This window comes from Arctopsyche grandis, chromosome 10, assembly GCF_051622035.1.
Source record: "Arctopsyche grandis isolate Sample6627 chromosome 10, ASM5162203v2, whole genome shotgun sequence".
NCBI lineage: Eukaryota > Metazoa > Arthropoda > Insecta > Trichoptera > Hydropsychidae > Arctopsyche > Arctopsyche grandis.
In genome coordinates, this window is record NC_135364.1 from 17,061,711 (window position 1) to 17,086,484 (window position 24,774).

The 24,774-nt window shown below is 33.5% G+C and overlaps 5 protein-coding genes across 5 annotated transcripts; 4 read left to right on the plus strand and 1 right to left on the minus strand.

Moving 5' to 3' along the window:
- The first annotated feature begins 3,529 nt into the window (after positions 1–3,529).
- On the plus strand, positions 3,530–7,418 carry LOC143918468 (DNA helicase MCM8-like). Its single transcript, XM_077440429.1, has 13 exons — positions 3,530–3,853; positions 3,937–4,166; positions 4,225–4,312; positions 4,384–4,515; positions 4,697–4,812; positions 4,890–4,994; positions 5,061–5,201; positions 5,273–5,778; positions 6,052–6,142; positions 6,282–6,406; positions 6,478–6,703; positions 6,767–6,928; positions 7,201–7,418. The coding sequence occupies exons 1-13, from the start codon at positions 3,673–3,675 to the stop codon at positions 7,393–7,395; spliced, it is 2,298 nt and encodes a 765-aa protein (XP_077296555.1). The 5' UTR covers positions 3,530–3,672; the 3' UTR covers positions 7,396–7,418.
- rasp (protein-cysteine N-palmitoyltransferase Rasp) lies at positions 6,938–9,575 on the minus strand. The gene is made up of 4 exons (XM_077440431.1): positions 9,409–9,575; positions 8,483–9,258; positions 8,019–8,236; positions 6,938–7,945 (listed from the first exon to the last, which is right to left on the minus strand). The coding sequence occupies exons 1-4, from the start codon at positions 9,512–9,514 to the stop codon at positions 7,462–7,464; spliced, it is 1,584 nt and encodes a 527-aa protein (XP_077296557.1). The 5' UTR covers positions 9,515–9,575; the 3' UTR covers positions 6,938–7,461.
- Positions 9,576–11,034: 1,459 nt separating this feature from the next.
- Positions 11,035–12,515, plus strand: LOC143918470 (uncharacterized). Its single transcript, XM_077440432.1, has 2 exons — positions 11,035–11,273; positions 11,639–12,515. The coding sequence occupies exons 1-2, from the start codon at positions 11,219–11,221 to the stop codon at positions 12,085–12,087; spliced, it is 504 nt and encodes a 167-aa protein (XP_077296558.1). The 5' UTR covers positions 11,035–11,218; the 3' UTR covers positions 12,088–12,515.
- A 473-nt stretch (positions 12,516–12,988) lies between these two features.
- LOC143918471 (uncharacterized) lies at positions 12,989–17,429 on the plus strand. The gene is made up of 7 exons (XM_077440433.1): positions 12,989–13,214; positions 14,583–15,600; positions 15,815–15,926; positions 16,005–16,089; positions 16,180–16,323; positions 16,396–16,484; positions 16,564–17,429. The coding sequence occupies exons 1-7, from the start codon at positions 13,157–13,159 to the stop codon at positions 16,795–16,797; spliced, it is 1,740 nt and encodes a 579-aa protein (XP_077296559.1). The 5' UTR covers positions 12,989–13,156; the 3' UTR covers positions 16,798–17,429.
- Positions 17,430–18,213: 784 nt separating this feature from the next.
- Positions 18,214–23,992, plus strand: Nt5c (5' nucleotidase C). Its single transcript, XM_077440434.1, has 9 exons — positions 18,214–18,377; positions 19,354–19,529; positions 19,603–19,830; positions 19,916–20,050; positions 20,301–20,458; positions 20,770–20,956; positions 21,031–21,171; positions 21,897–22,048; positions 22,121–23,992. Exons 1-9 carry the CDS (start codon positions 18,275–18,277, stop codon positions 22,323–22,325), a joined length of 1,485 nt encoding a protein of 494 aa, XP_077296560.1. The 5' UTR covers positions 18,214–18,274; the 3' UTR covers positions 22,326–23,992.
- The last annotated feature ends 782 nt before the right edge of the window (positions 23,993–24,774 follow it).

The window sequence follows — 24,774 nt, forward strand, 5'->3', positions numbered from 1 at the left end:
TTTAATGAAATTTAATCGAACAAGTTCATATTTCATATCATACCATGTATTTTTATTAATACATCGGTAATACGTTTTGTCCATTGTCCGATAATCAGGTAAAAATATTGCTTTTTGAACGTTTTAACCTTAGATACATTTTGATTCCGTTTGTGACAATATCGAAATGTTCGTTATTTATTAGTTACTAACAGAAAAGATACATTTGCGTCAATATTAAATGACAATTACTTTGATGATATTATTTTGACTTTACTGATTGTTCGTATGTGGTGGTTTTGGTTAATTTTGTATTAAGTATCAGTGCATTCATTGCAAGGGAATGTATTGTGCGTACCGATAGTTAATACTTAGTCTGTGTATGTCAGCGGGTGCACCTGTATCTTAATATAATATTTGCCATTTCTATTCGAAATCAAATGTGCGTGCGCTATTACATATATTACATGTGTGTCTGTGTGTGTGTGTGTGTGTACGTGTGAACGTGCAAGTTCTGCATAATATTTACACATGTATCTTTCTATGGATGAAATTCTACTTTGTACTCTATTTTCGATGTGAAAGAGAGTAAAAAATGATAAATGTAACAATGATGAAAAAAATGATGATTTTTTTTTACTCTAATGCATAATATGAAATCTGATGTGTAAAAATGATTTTAAAAGACACTTGACAACGATTCATCGTAAGTTTTCGTGCATAACTAATCGTTTAAACGCATTGTATTGTGATTTAATATATATATATATATATATATATATATATATATATATATATATATATATATATATATATATATATATATATATATACATATATATACACATATATGATGATGATGATAATAAATTATATGGATACATAAATGAAATGTATATTTAATTTTTCATATTAGTAAAAAGGAAAATAAATAAATGGAGACTATGTTTTGCTTACGTTAATCAGATGATTTTATATTAATTTATAATTCCAGTAAAGTATATTATTAAACCGTAGACTTTTGTTTGAATTTTTTTATTGTCCTAAAAGAAAATACATATATTGTATATGTATAAATAGGCATCCCGACAACTCAGCGCACGTCAATTTAGCGCTGACAACTCAGCGCAAAATCAATTTTTTCAAAAAGTTATAAATGCGTTTTTGGAAATAATTACTCTATTGAAATTGTCGGCCAATTGTCTACATAATAATTTAATTTTTCATTTTTGGTAGGGGTGGGTTCAGAATCTAAATGAAAGGCCAAAGTGGCTTCACAGAATTTATTCGACGATCCCCGTGGGTCACACGGAACCACCGCTCACTCCAGAATACTCTGATCTATCGTGTGTGCCTCCTTATAACGTACAAGTTGCACAGCACAGCTTTTTTGATCAATTAATGTGTATTGTCTAGGCAGTTAAAGGTCTGCAATGGCGAGTCTTGGTCCACCTTAGGCACAAGTTGATGAAGACTCGAAAAATAATAAAACGACTGAGTCTGTACAAGCTCTAAGATTAGGAGTGGGGTAGATGCGTGTATGAGTAAATCTCACGCATACACGTGTTTTTTTTTATTTTCCAACTTAAGATGTTCTTCTGGTACGAGTTCATTTTTCGAGTCTTCATCAACTCGAGAGTTAATGCCATAAGGGCCACCGGGTGAGCCTATTGTTTACCCACGCACTCGCCCAGGTATATGAGAACTCTGGCGTATCCTTTGTTCGGGCACTTACTGATTTCCGTTAGCCTAAAGGTCTGTTCATACTTAACAGCACAGCACGACTCCGTTTCAAATATGTCATTTTACTACATTTCTATTCATATCTACCTACACGTCGCGGTCACGTCACGTTTACAGCAATTTGGCCGAGTGCAAGGCAAAATCGGCTTACTTATACATTAGAGGCCATGACAATACGGCGCAATATTGCTTACGTAGTATTGTCGAGTACTTGCAATATGAATGCATACACGTGCATCCGTAGCTACGCGTCAGAGTACAAGTCAGCAAAAATGTTTCGACGTTTATCGAACGAAAAATTATGTATAATCGCGCTGTTGTTGGAAGAAGAAGCTCAAGAAGGCAATAAAAAAAGCACGGAGGCGTTTTGATGTGCATCCCATGTTAAAAAATAGAAAAATCGAAGGAGAGTTTTGGACACTGTATAAGGAGCTTGTGGATGATGGACAAAATTTTTTTAAATATTTCCGTAAAAAATTTAATTTTTTTTTAAATATTTGCGCCAAAACCATGTCGAAAGATTGAACAGCTGTCAACTGTCACTATCGATAATTGGTCCAAAACAGCAAAGCGGCAGACTCATGGCACGTAAGTCGCGTGTATATTTCCACGATGGCCAAAAAAACGGATACGATACGTTGACGGATGTTGCTGTAAGGTATGAACAGGAAATGTCGGGTACTGCTGTAAACCTGCCGTGGCGTAAACGTGACGGTTGGTATGAATATACCCATACAAAATGTACCAAAGAATACTTTTCGTACGGCCGGATACCTGCTGAAGTCGGTACGTGCTGACTAGGTATGAACAGACCTTAATTCGGGGTCTCGATTGTTCAGCCACGAATGCACTTACACAATGGATACTCTCTCTCATGTTCCCACGTTACAATAGTTAATGTTTATCTCGAAAAATATGTAAGTATGTATTTCACAATGTAAAAAATTTTCGTATATGCATTTGTTTTGTTTGTAATACAAACTTACGACGAAATACACCGAAAAAGTTGGAAGCTGGTGGAACGAGGTAGATGAATGTGCACTCACTATTGAAAGAAGCAATTTTATTTAAAACCAAATAAAGAATAAAAACATTGAGGATATTAAATTTTATTGAGAACGGCGCTTCAATCAATAATGGGGCTAGAACATAATTTTCTATGTAGGTAAATATTGCGATATAAAATTCAGCTGATTATTTGAATTTAATTAACAGCTAATTTCCGACTACGCTACGGTCTAGTAAAATAAAGTGACCAGACGTCCTCCTTTTGGAAACCTTGTCCTCATTTAATCAAATTTGGTAAACGGGAAAAGTAAACGAACCTTTTAAGTCATACCTAAAAGGTTTATACGTAATTACTCATTTAAATAAATTGGAAGATTTGCCACTTGCAATGATATCTGGACAAATGAAAAATCCAGACAAGCAGTTGAAAAATTGGCAACAATGATTATAGTTAAATGTAATATAAACCTAGATTGCATATTGTTCCTGAAGTTGTTGAAGAAAAATGAAGATTTACTCAATACAAAGAAACGATCAATATTGTTGAGTATTATAAATTAACATCATGATAAATATTGTAAAGTAACATAATTAACATTTTAATAAATCAACGATATGATCAAAAAACAATGTTACTAAATAATTTTTTTATATTCATTTTTACCAAAGTGTCCTCCTTTGACATTTTCAAAACCTGGTCACCTTAAGTAAAAGAGAAATGGCCTCGAACTGATTTGTCCTTCGGCATATTTTTACAAGGTTTTACTTAGTTTTTCATCGTAAATTATATGGTGGCAGCAGTGATAATATGTTAAGTTGGCAGTAGTGATAGTGGCGGCAACGCAACTCATCTGTCAATACTCATTGTCATTATTTGACACTTCCAATAAAATACAACTCATTTGTTTAAATTACAATTATTTTAGATTTAAATATATTAATATGAATCACAATGGAAATAAATCATATAGAGGTAAAAAATGGCACCAATATAATCGCGGAAGAAATTCAACAAATAGCCGTGGGATAAATAAAAGACCTAATGTGATAAGAATGTCTACTGTTGATGCTGCTCCAGAAGTTACTGGACCATACAAAGGATGGAAGCTATATCATTCAGAAGGTTTTTCCTTTTAATGACTACTTAAAAACACAAAGATTTATTTACAAATATGAATACACTTATAAAAATTATATCATTCGTAGAGTATAAAGAAGGTTCTGATACTGAACGTAAGGTTAAAGCCGTAGAAGGATATATACAAAAATACAAATCAACGTTTGATCTTACATCGATGTTGAAAAATTATTTGTACATTGATTTAAAACATATAATCAGCGATGAAGAATTCACTACTTCGTGGCCGACGTTCAGCGAAGAAATCACCAACGAGCCACGTTTCACTCTCGATTGTATGGGATTGGCCGTCTATGAGGTAATGCTGTAATTTTATACGTTCATTTAATCTTGTCGTAATTTAAACACTTTTGCAGACGTTCAGCGCTGAGGAAAAAGTTTCAGTGAGACCGATGAATCACGACATAATTTTGCCATTGGCCAATTTGAAAATGAGCTATTACAGTATGACTTTTTTGTTCTGCGTTCAATTTTTCATTCGAATTTTGCAATTTTAAACATTTGAAGTTTTATAGAAAAGCTAGTGACGATCAGGGGAACTGTTATCAGAGTCGGAAGTCCAGGTCTCATATGTAAATCGATGGCGTTTGAATGCTCTTCTTGTCGGGGTACTCAAGCACTGATTCAACCACAAGGAGTATACACTGGTACTATACATAAGTATATCATATTAGATTATTTGTCTGTGCTGTAAATTTATTATAGGAATACAAGAACTTAGTAACATAGTGTTGCTCTGATTTGTTCGAAGTTCATTTCAACATTTTTGAACTATTGCTTAAAGACTTCACAACACATCTGTTGAACCATTATTTAATTTTCTTATAGTACCAGCTTCTTGCCCATCATGTCGTGCTTTTGGCAAATTTGAAGCATTACAATCTTCTCCGTTTACGATCACAGTAGATTTTCAAGTTGCTAAAGTTCAAGAAACCCAAGCACAGGTTATATTAAACGTTTTGCATTTTTTTGTTCAGTAAAGTGTGTATCATTACGCATTATATAAGTGCATGTAATTTAGGGAGTGGCAGGCTCTATTCCGAAGAGTGTTGAAGTTGAATTTGTCAGTGATCTTGTCGGCATAGCTAGTCCAGGAGATTTGATTTCAGTCACTGGAATCGTTCAGGTGAGCTTTGCTATAAGTTTATATATGTTTTAATGAATTTTTTTATATTTAAAATTACATTTGTAGGTGAGAGGTGAACAAAAAGACGACAATAGGAAAGGGGCTCGTTTGATGCAACTTTACATTGAAGCCGTTGCAGTTCATAACCAAAGAACTCTAAATCATCCAACACTTACGTTCACACTAAAAGACTATTATGCAATTCAAGTATAATTTTTACATCTTTTAAAAAATATCATGTTAATAATAATTCAATTTAAAGTATTTTATTACAATAGGAAATTCACAGCTCGGATAATGTATTTCAACTCTTGGTGCAATCTTTATGTCCGTCGATATTTGGTCACGAAATTTTGAAAGCTGGATTCATTCTGGGGCTCATGGGCGGAACGGAAATCGAAAATGGATCAAGATGCAATCCTCATTTATTAGTCGTCGGAGATCCCGGACTTGGAAAATCCCAATTGTTACAAGCAGCCACTCTTGCTGCTCCTAGAGGCGTATACGTATGTGGAAATGCCTGCACTGCAAGCGGTTTAACAGTGTCCTTGACCCGTTCTGAAGGTGCTGGATTTACACTAGAAGCAGGTTCTTTAGTATTGGCTGACCGTGGTATTTGCAGTGTGGATGAATTGGACAAGTTAGGTGGCTCAGGTCAAGGTGCTTTGCTAGAAGCTATGGAACAAGGAACGGTCAGTGTAGCTCGAGGTGGAGTTGTGTGTCGTTTAGCTGCAGCTCCGACTATTCTAGCGGCTGCAAATCCTGCCCAAGGACACTATGATAGGTTGTTTAAATTTATCTATTGCGTTTATAGAAGTAGAATGCATAGAATGGTCATTGTTAACAAAAGTATCGTCTAGAAGCGAGCCGTCGAAGAGAGACGGAAAGTCAGAAGAGAGACAAGAGAAAGAGAGACCGAAGTTTAGCAAACAATGAACAAACTCTGCCGCGCAGAGTTTTTGTAGCAACATTTTTGGAGGCTGAGAGCGATTCTATGCATTCTACTTCTATGATTGCGTTATTTAAGAAGATTTATAATAATACTATTATATTTTAGGTCAAAAACGGTATCTGAAAATCTACGTATGAGTGCAGCATTGCTGTCCAGATTTGATCTTGTTTTTATATTGCTAGATCGTCCTGATGAGGTTCTTATCTAAATAATTCGATATCTAAAGAGTGGCTGTAAAGTTCTTTTGAATTTAAATTAGAAGTTGTTGTTATGCCTCCTTCAATTTTCGTTACAAAATATAAAACTTATCATTTAACAAACATATTATTTTACAGCACATGGATGCTTTGTTGTCCAATCATGTTTTGGGTTTACATATGGGTGAAAAATCAATCAATTTAAATGAATCTCATGTTTACAAGTCACGTCCTATGATAAGAAAGAATAATCGGAATCTTAGGTGAGTTAATTATCAATTGTTCATATTTAAATGGAGAACAGAAAGTGATAAAATTTTATGCAAATATTTAGTGATAGGTTAAAATTACAAGAAGGTCAAGACTTTCATCCATTACCACTAGTACTGCTTAGAAAATACATAGCATACTCTAGAAAATACGTTCATCCTACGTTGAGCGAAGAAGCTTCAAAAGTTCTCAAAGAATTCTTCTTGAGGCTACGCAGTACACAGCAATCTTCGACAAATGGTCCACCAGTCACTACTAGACAGCTTGAAGCTTGCATACGTCTTACACAAGTAAACTCTCATTACTCTATTTATAAATGCTATTATAATATATTATAACGGAATACTTTATAGGCTCGAGCAAGGGTTAATCTCAGAGAAGAAGCTACTTTGGAAGACGCCGAGGACGTCGTTAATATCATGGAACACAGTTTGAAGGATACACTCTTCGATGAACTTGGTAATATACAAATGACAAGATCGGTGCACGGTTCAGGAATGAGCGCTAGAAATCAGGTATTAATAAATTAAAATATGTGGTTGGTTTTATTTTTTTTTTATAAAAGTATCATGGCAATATAGCAGTCAATTATATGAATGAGGATGTAAATTTTTTCATCTTACAATTATTTTAAAGCTTCGGTCACTTATATTTCAATATAAAAAGGCAATTGCGCTGAATTGACATTTCATTTTAAATAACAGTTAGATAAAAATACAACTTGAATATATGTACTTGATTATCAATTCGCCTCCATATATGTATTTTATATTATGTTATATTTTAGGTAAAAAAATTCATTGGAATTCTGACACAACGAGCGTCAAAATCTGGCAAGAGTATTTTCACAAGAGCAGAATTATGCAGTTTGCATAGAGCTCACAATTTAGGCGGAGATTCGGCTACTTTGATCGATGCTCTTCACGTTCATGGATATTTATTGCAGAAAGAGCCTAATATTTTCAAAATTCTTACTGTGTAAATAAATAAATCAATCTCATTTCAACTATAGATTATTTGATTCATGTACACATTCGTATTTGTGACATCAATACATTTTTATCGATCTTGCATTGAATCTGGCACAATATTGAGACACTCGACAAGAGCAGTATAAACAGAAACACATTAGTGCGAAGCTTTCAGCAGATTGATTTAAAAACCTGATCACAAACGCATCTCCTACTTCCATACCTCCAAAAAAGTAAAAATTGGAAAGTGCTGAAACCATCAAGACGGGTGTACATAACGCGGCATAGAATCGTTGCATTGCTAATTTTGTGTGGAAGATTTTCGACGTTAATCTCTTGCATGTTTTAGTCTCAGATATGGTTTTAGCAATGCTTTCTAGAACAATTCCCAAGTAATTGAGCATTGACCATAAAAATATAAAGTATTGCAATCCATGCCAAAGAAAGACAAATATGAAGCATAGCAACGACGCCAGACACTTGACCGCCAATAAAAACACTGAGTCTTTTTTGTTGACATCTTCTTCGTCCAGTTGCGATAGTATAGGTTTGTATATGTATCTAAAATTGTAATGTATAAAATTGGTAAAAGATTAAATCTTAATTGTATGATGGTTTTGTTTATGTTCCATACCTTAAAAGGAATTTATGAAGGCCTACGTCAAAGTATTTCCACATTTGTGAGTATAAATGAACCCTCAAAATGCATCTTGGAGGAGTCTCCGGTGCAATGTCGTCGAAAGCGGTCAATGACCCGGTGAAGCCATATGTTATGAGATATTTAAAATAGAAGTATAGACCCATCCATAAGCCACCGCCATAAAAACACCATCCCGGCATCATTTCAATGATCTGTTGATAATAATTGATACATTCGTGATGTGCTCGTTGATGAATATATGTATGTAGTATACGAGTGGATCCAAATATAGAGTGTTAAAGAGCCAACGGGGTCATTTCTGAAAGCTTTTTTGCTATCAGGGATGAATTGAAGCAATACATTAGAAAGCTCTGCTCAAATGCTGTTGTTTATACAGCTTATTTTCCAGCTCTGAAATGAGCCAGTCAGCTCTAAGTCACCCAAATATAAATTCAAACCTTCAGATCGTATTGTAGAGCGTTGAAATACACAAAGTGTAGGCAGAATTCGATGAACGATAACCATGTTAGATATCTGGATAGATTTGCAATCAAATTAAACAATCGCCTTTTAAATGGAGAGGTTGGAACGTTGAATGATTTCTGAAAATCTTTATATAATATCAGAGGTCCCAAAAACAGCAACGGCAAATACAAACTATAACTTAGCATGTGAATGATCCGATACTTATGAATCGATATTCTGAATCGAACAGATCGATAATTTTGGTCGTTTTTAGTGTCGGCTATGCTCTCCAGACTGACGCTGATACATCGCAGTTGAATCCAAGACAATGCCACCAACACCATATAAAATTTTTCGTTATTGAATTTAGTCAACATTAAAAAATGATAACTATTCATGTCGTACAAGTTCTTCATTATGTTTATCATCAGCAAGCATACAAAGCTGCATATCCATATGCTTCCGATGGTGCCTCTGCAGATTAGCACACACCAATAGATCACTGGTTGCGATAGCATGATCAATAGTGTCACAGAGCCAAAGTTGTATGCGATGAATATGGAAGATATTGTACAATACCACAAGTGTAAATATGAGCATTTATTCTGCCTCAAAAGTTCGGCAACACTTCCATGTATGAAAAGCCACGGTAGTAAACTAATTGCGAAACTTTTCCAATAGTTCCATTCGTAGTCGGATGTATCTTTGAGTCTGCCGAGGCTGTACCAGCCAGGGGAAACATTTTCTGATAAAATCTCTGTATCGATATCTGCAATTATAACAAATTAAATATTGCATTATAATAACGATTTTAAAACAATTTGATATTTAAAAATTAAAGAATAGCAATATTTAGTGTTATTTTTAGGTTAAGTATACATATCATGAATGAAAACAAATCAATATATTGTTGATTTACTTTTACTAAACTCGTATAGACTATACAGACTGATAAACACGGTCAACATCCATACAAAAAAGCATATGATTATTTCTATGTTTGCACGAACTCGTTTAAAGTTCATTTTATAAATATAAACAAATAAGTGTTGCCATGACAGTTCAACTGACAGTGGTCGTCGTTGATATACTTATGAACCATAATCTTAAAAAATATTGGAAATCAATAAAAAAGGGTTCTTGTATGGATCAGTCTTACAAACCTTTTAATACGAGGGCCAAATAGAAAAATAATCAATATTTAGAGAGTCGAGCAGGATCAGATTCTATATATTTTCAAACATTCTAAAAAATTATTGGATTTGAGTTTAATATTTATGGTTTTTATAAAGATTTTTCCATTTCAAATTTGGTTGCAGATCAGACAAAAAGCAGTATGTTCATACGTACGTATGTATTTACAGGTAAAAGGATTATTTCGCACATTGCGATCGCGCACACGACAATCGTTGCCACGAAAATCGCGAATACGGAATATCTGGCACCCGAGTTCTCGTTAGTATTGTTGCGTAGGGGTGGGTGGAGGATCGAAGTAAAAGGGCAAAGTCGTGTCACAGCATTTATTGGTGATTAAGGAGATACACACACTGGCAGTGCTCATTCCAGAATGTCTTGATATCGCCTAAGTACCGCCTTATAGGGGGCAGGTCTCTCAGGACATCTTCGACGTCTGATTTGTTTACCTATTGTTATGGTCACGTACTCGAATATGTATTCTCACGACATTTGGTCCCACGGTACCAAGGTATCGGTCACTTCTGAGAAGGGACCAATAACAGCCATTGTTTAGCCTACATGCACTTAGAGTCTAGATATAATCCTTGAAACCAATTATAACGGTCACACAGTCTCTGGGATGCTACTCGGCGGCTCTTTTTAGTATACGTAACAGTATGATAGTTCGCGTGATTAACTCTCGATGAATGGAATTTTCGGGTGCCAGATGTTTCGTAATCGAGATTTTAGTGATGTGTGTGGAATCGCTTTGTGCATAATAATCATCGAACCGAATGAAATCGATTGCATAATATTACTTTTAATAGAACATTTTAGAAATAATGTTTAAGTACTTATATAAAAAAAACATATTCGGGGTATTATAATCCTAATATGTATTTGAAGTGTTTTACTCGTTAGCTTGTTTATAATATTAACTGAGATAATTTGGAATCAATTGGGAATGAAATTTCTATGGACATATGTATGTATGTGCTATTTTTGGCGATTATATTTGTATTTTTTCCAGTACATATTTCAAAATTTGATTAATGTTTTGATTACAAAAAAATTACGATTGTTGTAATAAAATTGATGAAAATTTTTATTTAACGTCGTCTTGATACGATGCATTTTTTTATTAATCGTGTTCATTGAGAGAAAGTAAAATATTTATTTTTATAAAGTTTCGCAGCAAAATGTAAATACATACTCGACTTGTTGAAAATTTTGGCTTGACTTTCAACTTCAATAATGATAATTTGTATTTTAATACATTTTTCTAGATTTGTTTTATCATCTATTATTTTTGAAAATAAGGAAAAAAACTTCGACTAATATAAATACAAAAAAAAACATGAACAAAATTGTAACACAAGTTGATTAATGCATTATCAGTGAAACTGAATATATACGCTTTTCGTTAGCACTTTTGACGAATACAATTCTTGGAAGTGGGGATTGAATCAAATCGCGAAACTGAGTAGTTGCTGTAGTGTTGTCGAGCAGCAGTCGTTTGCAAAGCAGTCGTTGTTTAATTTGCAAATTTAAAGATGAAAACTGCACTAGTGATATTTTCACTATTCGTATTTGTCAACGTGGCATGCGGTAAGTTCAAAATTATTTTAATCATAAATATTAATTGTTGATCCTCAAAGTAAACGGTCATTAAAATGCTAAATTAATTGATACTGTACTACCCAAAAAAGCATTTAAATAATATAACTACACAATAATTTATATTTTCGTAAAATATTAATATGTACTGTGCTATTCACTATACAGATCAATATAAAAATTAAAACAATATGTGATAAACACTCTAGTTTACTGGTCAAGTGAAAGGTCACATGTTTTATCAAAAAGAAAAAAAAAACAACGAGAGGCAAATGTGATACTATTTACGAAACATTATATTTGGGTCATTAATCTTTTTTTGCAATAACCTCTGTGTTGTTTTTGTAATATTGCAGGAATCGATCGTCGATTGCAAACTGCAAACATAGACTTCATCAACGTAGAATCCAATAATAGAAAAGTAATACCACAAGCTCCACCTAATCAAAAGAAAGGCGTTGCTACATTGATTCCAACTACTTCAAAACCAGCTCAACAACCAGTTCCCGAATTGCCAAAACCACAACCTCCGAAACCAGCTGTCGTTGCTGCTCCGACGACTACAGTCAAACCCATCACAACACCTGCTTCTAAAGTGAAACAATTAGCGAAGAATTATGACGACCGTGTGTCTGAAATCGGAAAACAGGTGGAATCTGAAAAGGGGAAATTCAATTTGACCGGAAGCGATTTTCCCGCTTTACCTAAAACCAGTGGAACCGCTCCTCAAGGCGCACATGGAACTAGAAGTTGGGCTTCAGTTGTTGCTAGCGAAAAGCCGAAATACGCAGGAATTAAAGTTTAAAATAGATTGTACTCATAATAATGACAACAACTATTGTATGGAATTATTAAATTATTAAAATACGTATATGTATGTAGATTTTTAAAATGTAATTTTATTATATATCCATTAATATATGCGACAATATCATCTATTGATATGTTTATATATGTATGTATGGTATATTGTTTTTTACTATTGATTAAATATATTGAAAACTAAACGAATTTAAATTAACTCTGGCTTTCTTCGATGAATATGAAAATATATTTCCAATGTTTGCTTTAAAGGATAAGTACATATGTACTATTTAAAATAGAACACTCTTTATGAAACCAGTCAACGATTGTCAATATATTGTAAGTTGATGCACACTTAAAAGTCCACCTTGACCTTTCTAAAACATGAAAATGAAATAGAAAAATAATAACAAAAACAGCGATTCTTAGGTATGGTGTGAGTTAACCTTGTCTTCGTAAGCAAGTAATGACATTGTAACAATTTACGTGTTAAAAATAAATTGAAGCCATTAAGTAATTGATTTGTCAATAAGCTAAACATCACGTAGGTTTACGTTTATAGGTCTGTTCATACCTATCCAGCACGACCCGTATCCTGCAGGTGTCATGCAAGTGCGGATAGTATTCTTTGGTACATTATATATGGACGCGCATGAATGCGTAAATGCGCATGCGCGAATGAAGTATGAACACGTCCATATAATGTACCAAAGAATACTATCCGCACTTGCATGACACCTGCAGGATACGGGTCGTGCTGGATAGGTATGAACAGACCTTGTAAGGTAGAGTTTATCTCATGTAAAATCTCATAAAGTAGGTAATGTGATTTTAGGTTTATATTTTTATTACGATAAATTTATCAAATACATATATACATATAGTTTTGGATTCAGGAGTTTGAGTACGATGCCCCTCTCATGAGTTAACACTGTATTGTCAATTCGTATTGGGAATGTCGTATCCAAGATCAGTCGACCGGTTGCACAGTAGTTGAGTGATTGTCTTGGTTTGAGCACGTCTGACGTTTTGCTCATCGTAATTTGTAATATCAATATTTCATCGTTAATATGGCGAAAGCAGTATTTTATCTACTGCTTGCTTTGCCGCTTTTCAATGCCGTTTACGGTGAGTCATATTGAAATTTATTACGATCTAGCTTTTGATCGGTTGCTTATGACGTTTAACCCGTTTACAACCGTATGCATATAATTTAGATGTGGATATGTACAATTTGTTGATTATGTTGCTTACTTTCTCCCAGCAATTATGCAAATTTTCACACTTTCTAGTTTTTGATATCCTGATATAGATTTGAGCGGTCTCCGTGACGAGCCAGAATGTTAAATTACAAAAAACGCAAATATCGGAAGGCAAAGATCGAAAATCGAAAGATCTTACATACTCACGTACATGCTCACTTAATTTGCGCGAGTAGGATACAACAGGAACAAGAGGAACAGGCTTTTCCTCCCGTATTAATGTGCGCGCGCAGAATACGGGAGGAAAAGCCTTCCGATATTTGTGTTTTCTGTAATTTAACATTCTGGATCGTCACGTAGACCCAGATTTGAGATAACTTTGACGCTCGTAATGCTGCAGTTTTTTAGAATTATTTGATCTCACTGCATGATAATGTGTCATTTGAGTATGTTCAAGGTTTTAAAAATATATTGTAAAATTCCAATATGTTACAATTATGTACTAATAAGGAATTAACTATTTATATTATATAGCCAGCAGCATAGCTCGGTCGTTAAGCTTCTGCTTAGCGTTGAAAGGCGCCGGGTTCGATCCCTGGGTCCGGGCCTCGAATGAAAATGAATTTTTCAGAGTATGCTGTTGGTCAGACCTGGATTTGTGACTCCAAGTTGATCTTTTTCTGATTTCATTGTTGAAACGGTTCCCGGAAAAAAATTGGCTAAAAATCATTCCTACCTACTATGTCACCACTATTTGAAGTATGATTGATGTACAATAAAATTTATGTACAATTCATAGATGTCTTGTTAATTTGAGAGTTTTTCAGTGTCTCGTAATTCAACGACTTGTAATAAAAATGCTGCATTTGTAATTGTAATTTGTAATTGGCCTGGAAGGCGCATTGGGATTTACCCGTAAGACCTTCCTGGTAAATATAATATGTAAAAATAAATAAATAAATATTGTATTATAAACCGATCTGATGAATTAATCTAGCATTACACAATATGGGCAAATAAAGCATCCTTGACATTAACTTAATCACGTGTAACAAATTTAGATAACTGCTCAAGGCAAATAAGGCGAAGGGAACTTGACCCCTTGGTTCTTAATTATTTTGTTATCGTTTAAATTTGATTCCAAATATAATATTACGCTGTGTGTACATACTCGTATGTACATATGTCTCGTGATACAATGTCTTAAAAAATGAGAGGTCAAATCTGGGTCAAATTTTATCGCTTACTTCAGCATTCGTACTAAAAACACGTTCAATATTGTGCTATATTTCAGGATTTGATAAGCGGTTGCAGGATTTAAATTTAGACTTCCTAAATTACGAAGGACAGAACAGGAAACAACTTCCAACTCAACCTCAACCCCTTCCACAGAAAAATGAATTTGGCGTTGTGACTTCGTCTACCACTTCTAAATCTGGAATTCAAAACCAACCTGGAGAACCACCAAGACCTAACCAACCCGGAACTCCTCCACAAGTACCTCCAAAACCGAACGTAGCTCCAATAAATATTCCTGCTCCTAACCCAGGACCAGGATCAGCATCGGGAACAACCACAAATGTTAGGCAATTGATTAAAAATTACAATGATAAAATCGTCACGAGTACAACTGAAAGACCGAAAGTAACTCACGCTGACAGATTTCCAACTCCACCCAAATCTGGTCCTCAACCAAACCCTCCGAGTAGCACTGGACCAAGCTGGGCATCTATCGCAGCTGGCAAAGGTCCTTCGGGTGCCTCACAACCCAACATTCCAACTACTGGAAACGTTGGAGTTCCATCATCGCCCACTCAATTAAAGCCCCAACCCCAAATCCCAGCGGTTGCTCCAAAACCGCAGCCGAATCCCACGAGTAATGCTGGATCTAGTTGGGCGTCTGTTGCTTCTGGTAAAGGACCATCTGGTGGTTCAAGACCATCATCACCTACACAACTGAATCCACAACCTCAATTCCCAGCAGTTGCACCATCATCACACCCAAATCCTTCACGTAACTCGGGATCTAGCTGGGCGTCTGTCGCATCTGGGAAAGGTCCTACTGGTGGTTCAAAACCCTCGTCACCCACCCAACTAAAGCCACAACCTCAGTTCCCAACTGCTGCAAAGACAACCCCAAAGCCAGGCGATGCAAAAACTACAGCAGCTCCAGAAATAGCATCTGATAAAGAGTTGTCTGATATGAGTGAAGCTTTACTAAATAAAGATGTGAACAATCCAGCGAAATTCGTAACATTGAATTCTCAACAGAAAACGACGTCATTTTCCAAAGATGATTTAGCTCCAGAACCGTAAGTATTGCATATGTATGTATGTACTTTTCAACATATTAGAAAAGTTTTATAAAATATTTTTCAAATTAAGAACCAGTATTGACTGAAAAATCATTTTGATTGGATAAAAAAATGGTGGAAGTAGTTTCAAAATATTTTTAGAGCTATCGGTAGAAATTTTCAAGCAATTTACTTGTAGATTTATATTCATAATTACATATATACATTTCAGTTTGTTCACAATTGATTCTGCTGTTTGGAATATTCCAACAATTTCAGCAATGCGAACATTGCTTGATAATTATGAACAGGATACGACAGTAAATGAACATGTTACTGCTATGGTATAGCTTTTATATACTTAAAAATTAATCTTGTCAAATTAATGTAAGTCTTGTGATTGACAGTAAGTTTTCTTTTAGGAGAAAAATGAAGAAAATGTATTTTTGGATGCAGTTATGGCCACTTCAGTTATGCGACATTTGATGACATTTTTGAAAGAGAAAGGTATATGTATAATTAAAATGCTTCAAAAATTACAAATTAAGTATTATATAAAATAAATGTATACATACGTATGTTTGCATATTTTCAAAGGTATTGTCACACCAGATCCAAAGCAACAAAGGGACCTTTTGAAACAGACTTGGTTTAATATGTATTCAAGAGGAGGTGGAAAAATAGGCAGTTCTGGATTCGAACATATATTTTTGTCTGAAATAAAGAATAACGAAATATCAGGTAATTTACATTTTATTTTTAAGTACAGCAATTTTTTTAAATTTATTATATAATGCTTGGATACAATTTTAGGTCTTCATAATTGGCTATATTTTCACACGTTAGAAAATGCCCGGCAAGTCAATTATTTAGGTTACTTAAAAAAAGTTGATATAAGCAACGTGAGATACTCAAATTATTTTTGTAACAATATTATAACAAGGTTTACCGTTTTGATTATATGAATTTTTATATTTTCAGAAAGGAAATATTTTGAAATTACATTTCAACTTGAAAGGAATCGATAAACCTGTCGACTCAATGTTTGTTGGAACATCACCGGAGTTAGAAATGGCATTGTATTCTCTATGTTTCTATACTCGCCCTGATAAGTCTTGTCCTTTGACTTTATCTGGCCAAAAATTCAATTTGAGAACTCACACTTTCCGATACAGAAGCAAGAATATGATCGGAAGTGCATTCCCTGAGATTTGAGAATAATGAAACTCAATAATGGCTTTGTAATATGTATATACATAAATATATATGTGGTTTTCTTCACGAACCATAATAAATAGGATAATTTGAAATTATTATTTAGTCACATTAATTACAATTCATCATGTTGCTGTACAATATGGTTGGTAAATATAATATACATACATATGTGATATCTTCAATACTATGTTTACATTGGAATAACGGAATGAATTAAAGTGAACTATGTATATTAGAAGTGCTAAAATTTAATATATATTTATTAACAAGACTAATATAAGAAGTGTAATTTTATGATTTATAATATATTAACATATGAGCTGTTATAATTGAAATTGGCATAAGTCCACTTTTCTTATTTTTATAATTATCTCGCAAAACTTTAAATATAATGTTTTGCGTTGAACGGAAAATTGGACTTTCGCCACTTTCAAATATAACGGCTCATATGTATATGTAGAAAATAATATATTATTTCTTGAAAATTAATTAACTAATTAGATTGATTTATTTTAAGAAGGTATTTAAATCTGAAATACAATGGGATTTGACTTTGCTAACAATTTTATTTTTCATTTTTAATGAATTTCATTTAAATCTGGACTAAAAATAAATTATTATTTTGCTAGATTGCAATATTTTATTACAGAACATACATAATTACATACATCTGCAACATTTAGGAATAAATTAATGAATAATTCTAAACAAGCACGAATATTTGTTAATTATAAAATTTTTCAACAGACTTATGATTAATTTAAACAAACAAAATATTAATAATAAAATCATAATTTTTCTATACTTCCAAAGGACAAAAGTGAAATTTATACTAGGTGCTTAATTGGAATCGAGTTCTCGTTAGTACAATATTTCGCGTTGATGAATTTCAATTGATGGAGTTTTTGGGTGCCAGATGTTCCGCGATCGAGATTTTTGTGACTTGCGTGAGATCGCTTTTTGCGGAATAATCACCGAACCGTCCCAATAGGTCTATAGCATGCTGTCACACTCAGTGGTGTCACCCCAATTTTGGAACAACGGGTTTCCTATTTTTTTGAAAATATATGTGTGTACTATATACATTTTTTTTCGTCCAAGGCACTATTACATGAAAGTTGGTTATTACTCTTCGTCCAAGTCATTATTACAAGGAAACCCATGGAAACCATTAGGGTGACACCACTGGTCACACTGCATTCAATAATAAAAATATATGTATAGGATATGAGCGCATCCATCCGATTTGTCCACGTGTTATGTAGAATGCGTAAAAAAGTGACACATTTAAATACTGCAAAAAAATGACGATGTACGTGACAAGCGGCTCGTAGTAAAAATATGTAGCGTCAGTTGGTAGCAATGAAAAGCGATGCATTTACATTATTGTGCAATTGGAGCGACGCGGATGTCAGTTGCGCCGCGACCGCGGTGAAGTTAGTTGCTGCGTGTCGTTCGCTAATCGACGGTCGCGATGTGGGAACGATGTGTGGGAGCCGTTCGCGCCCTTCACAACAATGCTGTCACCAGAGATCTCCTGCATTCCGCCTACTCCAGGACCAAACTCAAATGCCGCTGTAAGCTCCTTTTGTCTTCCCTCTCCCCTCTCCTCTCTCCCGTCTCCCGTCTCCCGTCTCCCGTCTCGCTCCCCCAACCCCCGACACGTTCGCACTCGCACGTAACCGCTGAGTGAATCGTCTCGAAGTCGCCTATTTATAGCCGGTCGTCTCCAATGCGGGGGTGACTTCCGGTTGCTATGCACCAACCCTTATATAACGTCATACGATCGCGAAAGTTCTCACGTATTTATAACATCTCTCGTATATGACGTTTCCAGATGCTGTCACTCGATATCGTGGTGGCGATTTCAAATTTAAAATTGCTGAATGCCGATTGGCCAGCTGTGTGAAAACTCGTCGCCGATTGGTCCAAAATAATTCTTATATTTCACTTGTGAAATTTTTAATGATATGAAGTTACGTCTTTACGAATGTGAATCGTAAATGGAATTTCTCGATGTGTTTTTAATTTTCAGTCAGCTGTATAAATATTTGGATTTTATTCGAGAATTTTCTAGAAAATTTGCGCAATAGCATGTTTTCACTTATCGACGCCCAATGTTGAAATATTATACATTCTATCTTTTATGCCTAACCTGCATCAAATTTTACAAAAGCATTTTTAACTATCCAGGGTTTAGAAAAATATATATTTAAAAAAAAAAAAAAAATAATTTAATTATAATATGTGAGAAAACTTTAATAAAATTTATCAGAAATTGAAATATAAACATTCTCGGCAAAGAAAATTTTGATACTGAAGGTTATCCTCTTTTTTATGGACAAAAAATTGAAATTGTCAAATTTTTATATGTAAATTTTATTGCATAAACAATATCTTTCTATTAACATATTAATTCATAAACAAAATACATATTTTCTTTCCTATATATGTATTTCATAGAAGGTCACGCACATGTGACTTTCCATATGGTAATTATTTAAGTACGAATATTTCATCATTCTGATCAACAACATGTTTAACAATTTGCAGCTAAAAAGTTACCGCAAGATGTAAATCCTCAAGGTGTATTCGCCTGTAACGAGTTGGATCTGGAAGAAGTCAACGTATATGGATTCGACTACGATTACACGTTAGCAGACTATAAGGAATCCTTAGATTATTTATTATATAATTTAGGTAGAGATACACTCGTCCAGAAGTATAAGGTAATTTTAAAGCATTCGATATATTTCATCATAAGCATAAATATTCTTAGTAAATATTTAATTTAATCTGCAGTATCCTCCGGAAATATTGAAATTGGAATACAAACCGGGATTCGCCGTACGAGGACTCCACTACGACATCGAAAAAGGAATACTGCTGAAATTGGATTCATTCCTTCAGATACAATTCGGATCGGTGTATAGAGGTCTAACGCCTTTGTGTGCAGAAGAAGTTTTAAGTTTATATAAGAATCGAATAATTCCCATAGCTTACGTCGAAGGTCACACAAAAAATGAAAGGGTATTTTTGGTGTAGTGTGTAGATTTTTTTATAAAGTAACGTTTTGCAACTATTATTGAGAATAATACGATGCCTATTCAAACAGGATGCACATTCAAAGATGGTGCATTTGGCAGATTTGTTCTCGGTGCCGGAGGTGTGTTTGCTGTGTGACATTGCGGAACTATTTATCCGCAATCACATTGATTACCATCCGGAGATTTTGTTCCGAGACGTTAAAGTGAGTAATGAACGAGTGTATGCTCACGAGAGCAATCGTTAAATTGTGTCGCATGTTTATACTGGAGGCACCATGTGCAATTTATAGTAACAAATAAAACAATTCGCACTTGACCCAATTGAATCAAACGACACGTTACTTGACGATTTATGCGATAACAATAATTAATAAACTTTTTTATCTGAAGTTTTTTAATATGACCCACTAAAGGTTCAACTTTGAATAAATCTGACTGTGTTTTATTTTCCAGAACTCTGTTAAAAGTTGTCATCCGATAATGCATAGTATTGTGTCAGAAAATGTACGCGAGTACATCCACCCTAATCCCGAGCTGAGGAAGTATTTCGACCGACTAATCAATGCTGATAAAAAACTCTTCCTCGTCACTAACAGTCCCTATCATTTTGTGTAAGTTTAAAAGGTTTTAATGCTGTCACACTTTTATATGGTTGGATTTAGGCTTTGTGTTCGTACAGCTTTAAAAGATTAGATACAATGTAATTCAAACGAATACAACCAAAGTAGCAGTGAGCAAACAATGAAGTGTATGATTTATGTACATACATACATAGATGATGTCATGTAATTTATAACACATGTTCCAAAATCTTGAGCCAATTGAACTGATAAGATATTAGACCTTTTGTAAATAATGTAATATATTACAGTGGTAAAAAAATCAAAAACTACTGTAGTTTTATGTACTGATTTCGTTTTAGTAACGCTGGGATGGAATTGTTGGTTGGTACCGATTGGCGGGAATTTTTCGACGTTGTAATAGTGTCGGCGCGGAAGCCTCGGTTCTTTACGGATCATTCTAGGCCCATCAGAGTGTTCGATCACACGTCTGGAACTCATGTTTGGGACAAAGTGACCAAATTGGAGAAGGGCATGATTTATTATGAGGTTGAATTTTATTCATAATACTCAATTTAATCACGATTTATGTTGTCAATTTTTATATGCATTCAAATTTTCAGGGGACTGTTCGACAACTGCAAGAACTGACCGGTTGGCAAGGGGAACACGTCTTATATTTTGGCGATCATCCATACAGCGATTTAGCTGATGTGACTTTGGAACATGGTTGGAGGACTGGTGCTATCATTAATGAATTAGGAGTAAGCTATTTTTTTTTTTTAACCCTTTGAATGGTGACTTCTTTTCGGTTGAAAGCCCTCCACGTTGAAAATTTCGCCAACGTTTCCAAATAGCATTATCTAGAAATCCAATAGAAAGTAGGTATAAAAATTGTAGCTAATCCAAACAAACCCTAAATCACTACCCAAGATAAATACCACTGAAGATTTCGAGTTTTGTAAAGGTGTGTTTAGACTCTAATATATCTTGCTAAAATATAAAATAAACAAAAGAAGTCTGTTAATGAATGTATTTTTCCAAAACTAGTTCCATCTTCTCCATTGTTGTTAAAATGTAATGCTCACAATCTAAATGCCAAGTCACAATCTCAAATACTCGGCAGTTAGGGATTTCTATCGAGAAATTGTGCTATGGTTATAAATTCAGAGATACCGATGTAAACTAGTCTTTATAAACGTTGACAAATGAATGACACAGATTACACGACCCATGTTCAATGCATTTTTTTCAATGCTACCTGGAAAGGCTTAGCGGGTGGTATTCTTGTCTGCTTTGTACATACTCAAAATACAACGCCTATCGGCGGTTTTCAGGCTCATGGACTTGTTGGCAAAACGCCAACATTCAATGTGTTAATTTATTTAAAATTTGTTTTTCTTTTGCCTTATATTTGATTTAAATATATTTATTTGATAGTGGTAATACATGTAAAGAAGAAAAAAAATTATGTTTAAATTTTTTACAGCATGAGATAAATACTTTGAATAATCCAACCTTTAAAGAAAATGCAAATTGGCTACAAATGTTGACTCAGCTCATTGAAGACCATCAAGATTATACTGGAGAAGGAGTTCGTGAAATATTGCAGTCTTGGATGAATGAGCGGGATCTATTACGGTTCTTATATTGGAAGTGTTTGTTGTGTTTTGTTTTAGTTTCGTTTCTTAATTGATCTTTTTGTCGTTTTAGGAATGAAATAAAAACGGTTTTCAATTCGCAATTTGGCAGCGTCTTCCGAACGTATCACAATCCGACATACTTCTCGAGGAGGCTGTTCCGTTTCGCCGATATTTACACATCGTGTATAACAAATTTGAATCGATATTCATTGACGCACACGTTTTACCCGAGGCGCGGTGTTATGCCCCACGAATATTGCTCATATTTTATGTAATTTTACAAGACTGTTTCCTTTATATTATTATTATTATAGATGCATGTAATAAATGTAATAATGCTAGTCAAAGGTTACATTGAAATATTAATCGAGGATATTTTTTAACGATTATATTTCGATAGAAACTTGCCTTGTTATAATTGTGATAAGCTTGTTTACATTGGAATATTTATGGGGGGATGTTTTTATGTTGATTCAAATTATTTTTACTAACCTCTTATTGTTGGCATTTGCAATATCTGAATTTTGAATCTCATTCTTCTTGATCGATTCGGAATGGGACTGTTTTTTTTCATTCAACTTACATACGTTTATTGTGTTTCAAGCTTATTACGACTGATTATATTATATTAAATTTGTCACATACGTTCAGTATATTTTGAGTATTATTCGAAATACTATATATTTTTTAAATATAAACTTGTTTTGCAAGATCATTGATTCATTTTATAATTGAACGTTGAATTGTGTTCATTTTTTTAATTGTTAAATTAAGGGAAAAAGTAGATTGTTTAGTAGTGATTTGATAAAATGATGTAATATACATACAACTTGTGTATTTCTTTGATAAAGATAGTGAATCCTACGTTTTTATCCGGCGTTTGATTTAAATGACTATTTTATGGACATTAAGTAATTTATGAATAGCAACAACCATCGATTTGATGAGAAGGAATATTTGATTTTTGTTATGAAATAAAATCTTTAATGTAGCGGCTTATTGTGTATATGGAGATTTTTCTCTTTTTAGATGTGCTGCAATAAACACAGATTAGATGTCATATAATGTTGTAATGTTTATGAAAATGAATAATCTTTGCATCATTTTTTTAAATAATTAGAAAATTATATTTTAATTTCATATGAATACTCTTTACATATGTAATATTTATGGAATTGTATCATTTTATATATATGTATATATATTACAACAACAAAAAAGAAAGACTCAAAATTTGTTCTTCCATTAGGGTTACGTATAGAATTGGCAGATTTTTTTTATATTTTACATACATTATGTATTTGACCGTATTGGTATTTTTAAAACTTAAGTACAACTTTTTATATAGTAGAAATATTATAAGATCTGTTGAGTCAATTATTGTAAGATCATTAAACATCAATTATGAATCATTTGCGGTAAATTGATTTTTTCTACTCATTTCGTATCATCTTTCAGTTTTTAATTATTATTTTTTTATTTATATTTAAATTTCAGTACACATTATATAAAAAATCAATTTAATCAATTATGTATTTCAATTGAATTGATACTGTTTATTTGTTTCTTTTTTTGAAATTACATATGTATATGTATTACCTACATGTTATCTATTAACTGTTTCGACATTAATTTCAAGTGTTTATTTAGCATTATTATATGGTTTTATATAGAACATACATGGTATAGTGAAAGTCCTCAGTGCTGAAACTTAGAATTTCAGTAAGCTGAAACGCAGGACTTGCATTTTCTTTTATGTAATTCTTTGTTACATATATTTTTTTAATGATGGAAACTCAAATAATAAGAAAGTTTTAGGACTTTCATTGTATCAGCATTGATAAAATTCACTGTATGCATGCATTTAATTTTACAGATACCGTAATGACATTTTCTCGTGTTATGTAATAAAAATGTTGATGATTAAAACTAATTGAGAATTATTTATTTATTGAAAAGTTGGACTTTTGTGGGAGATCACAATATTGTGTCATCATTTAAGGACAGATATTTATTGGGGCAATTTCAAAATACAACTCGCCATTCCAAGCAAGAGAGAGAACCAAAAAAAGGTTTTTCTACGAAGTTCGCAATAATAAAACCATCATGCTCTAATGAGTAGTCACCGGACCCAGAAGGTGCCGCGTATTGTTCAAAGGTTGTAAATGCATTGTTAAAGGTTTGCCGAACCTTTTCTACAAAGGATTTACAACAATGGAACAATGGATAGCACTGTGACTATCCTACCTCTACTAATGAGGCTTCGTCCTTTAGTTATCATGGTTAGGAAAGAAATTATAATATAAAAGCAGAAAAAAAAACAAGTAAATGCAGCAATTTAAATAATATTTTAATTTAATTGTAAATTGTAAAATTTGTTCCCAATTACTATTACATTAATATTTACTTTATCTATGTACATATGTACATACGTAGTAACAACATGTAGATGAAGTTTTATGATCATGCGAAAATTTGAACTCGAGATTTTGATTGATTCGAACTCAGAATCGATCACTGATCACGTTTTCATGATCTAGAAGTAATGTGTGTGTGTCTGTGTATTTTCGGGATTTTTTGAACACCGTTAAGTCCTATCGAACTGAAACTTAGTATCGGTTACTGAAATTCTTATCGATACAACGTAATTTTTTTTCAAATTTTTGAGTTAACCGGAAATAGTACCTCCCCTTATAGGTATCCTCTTTTTTTAAGTTTTTAAAT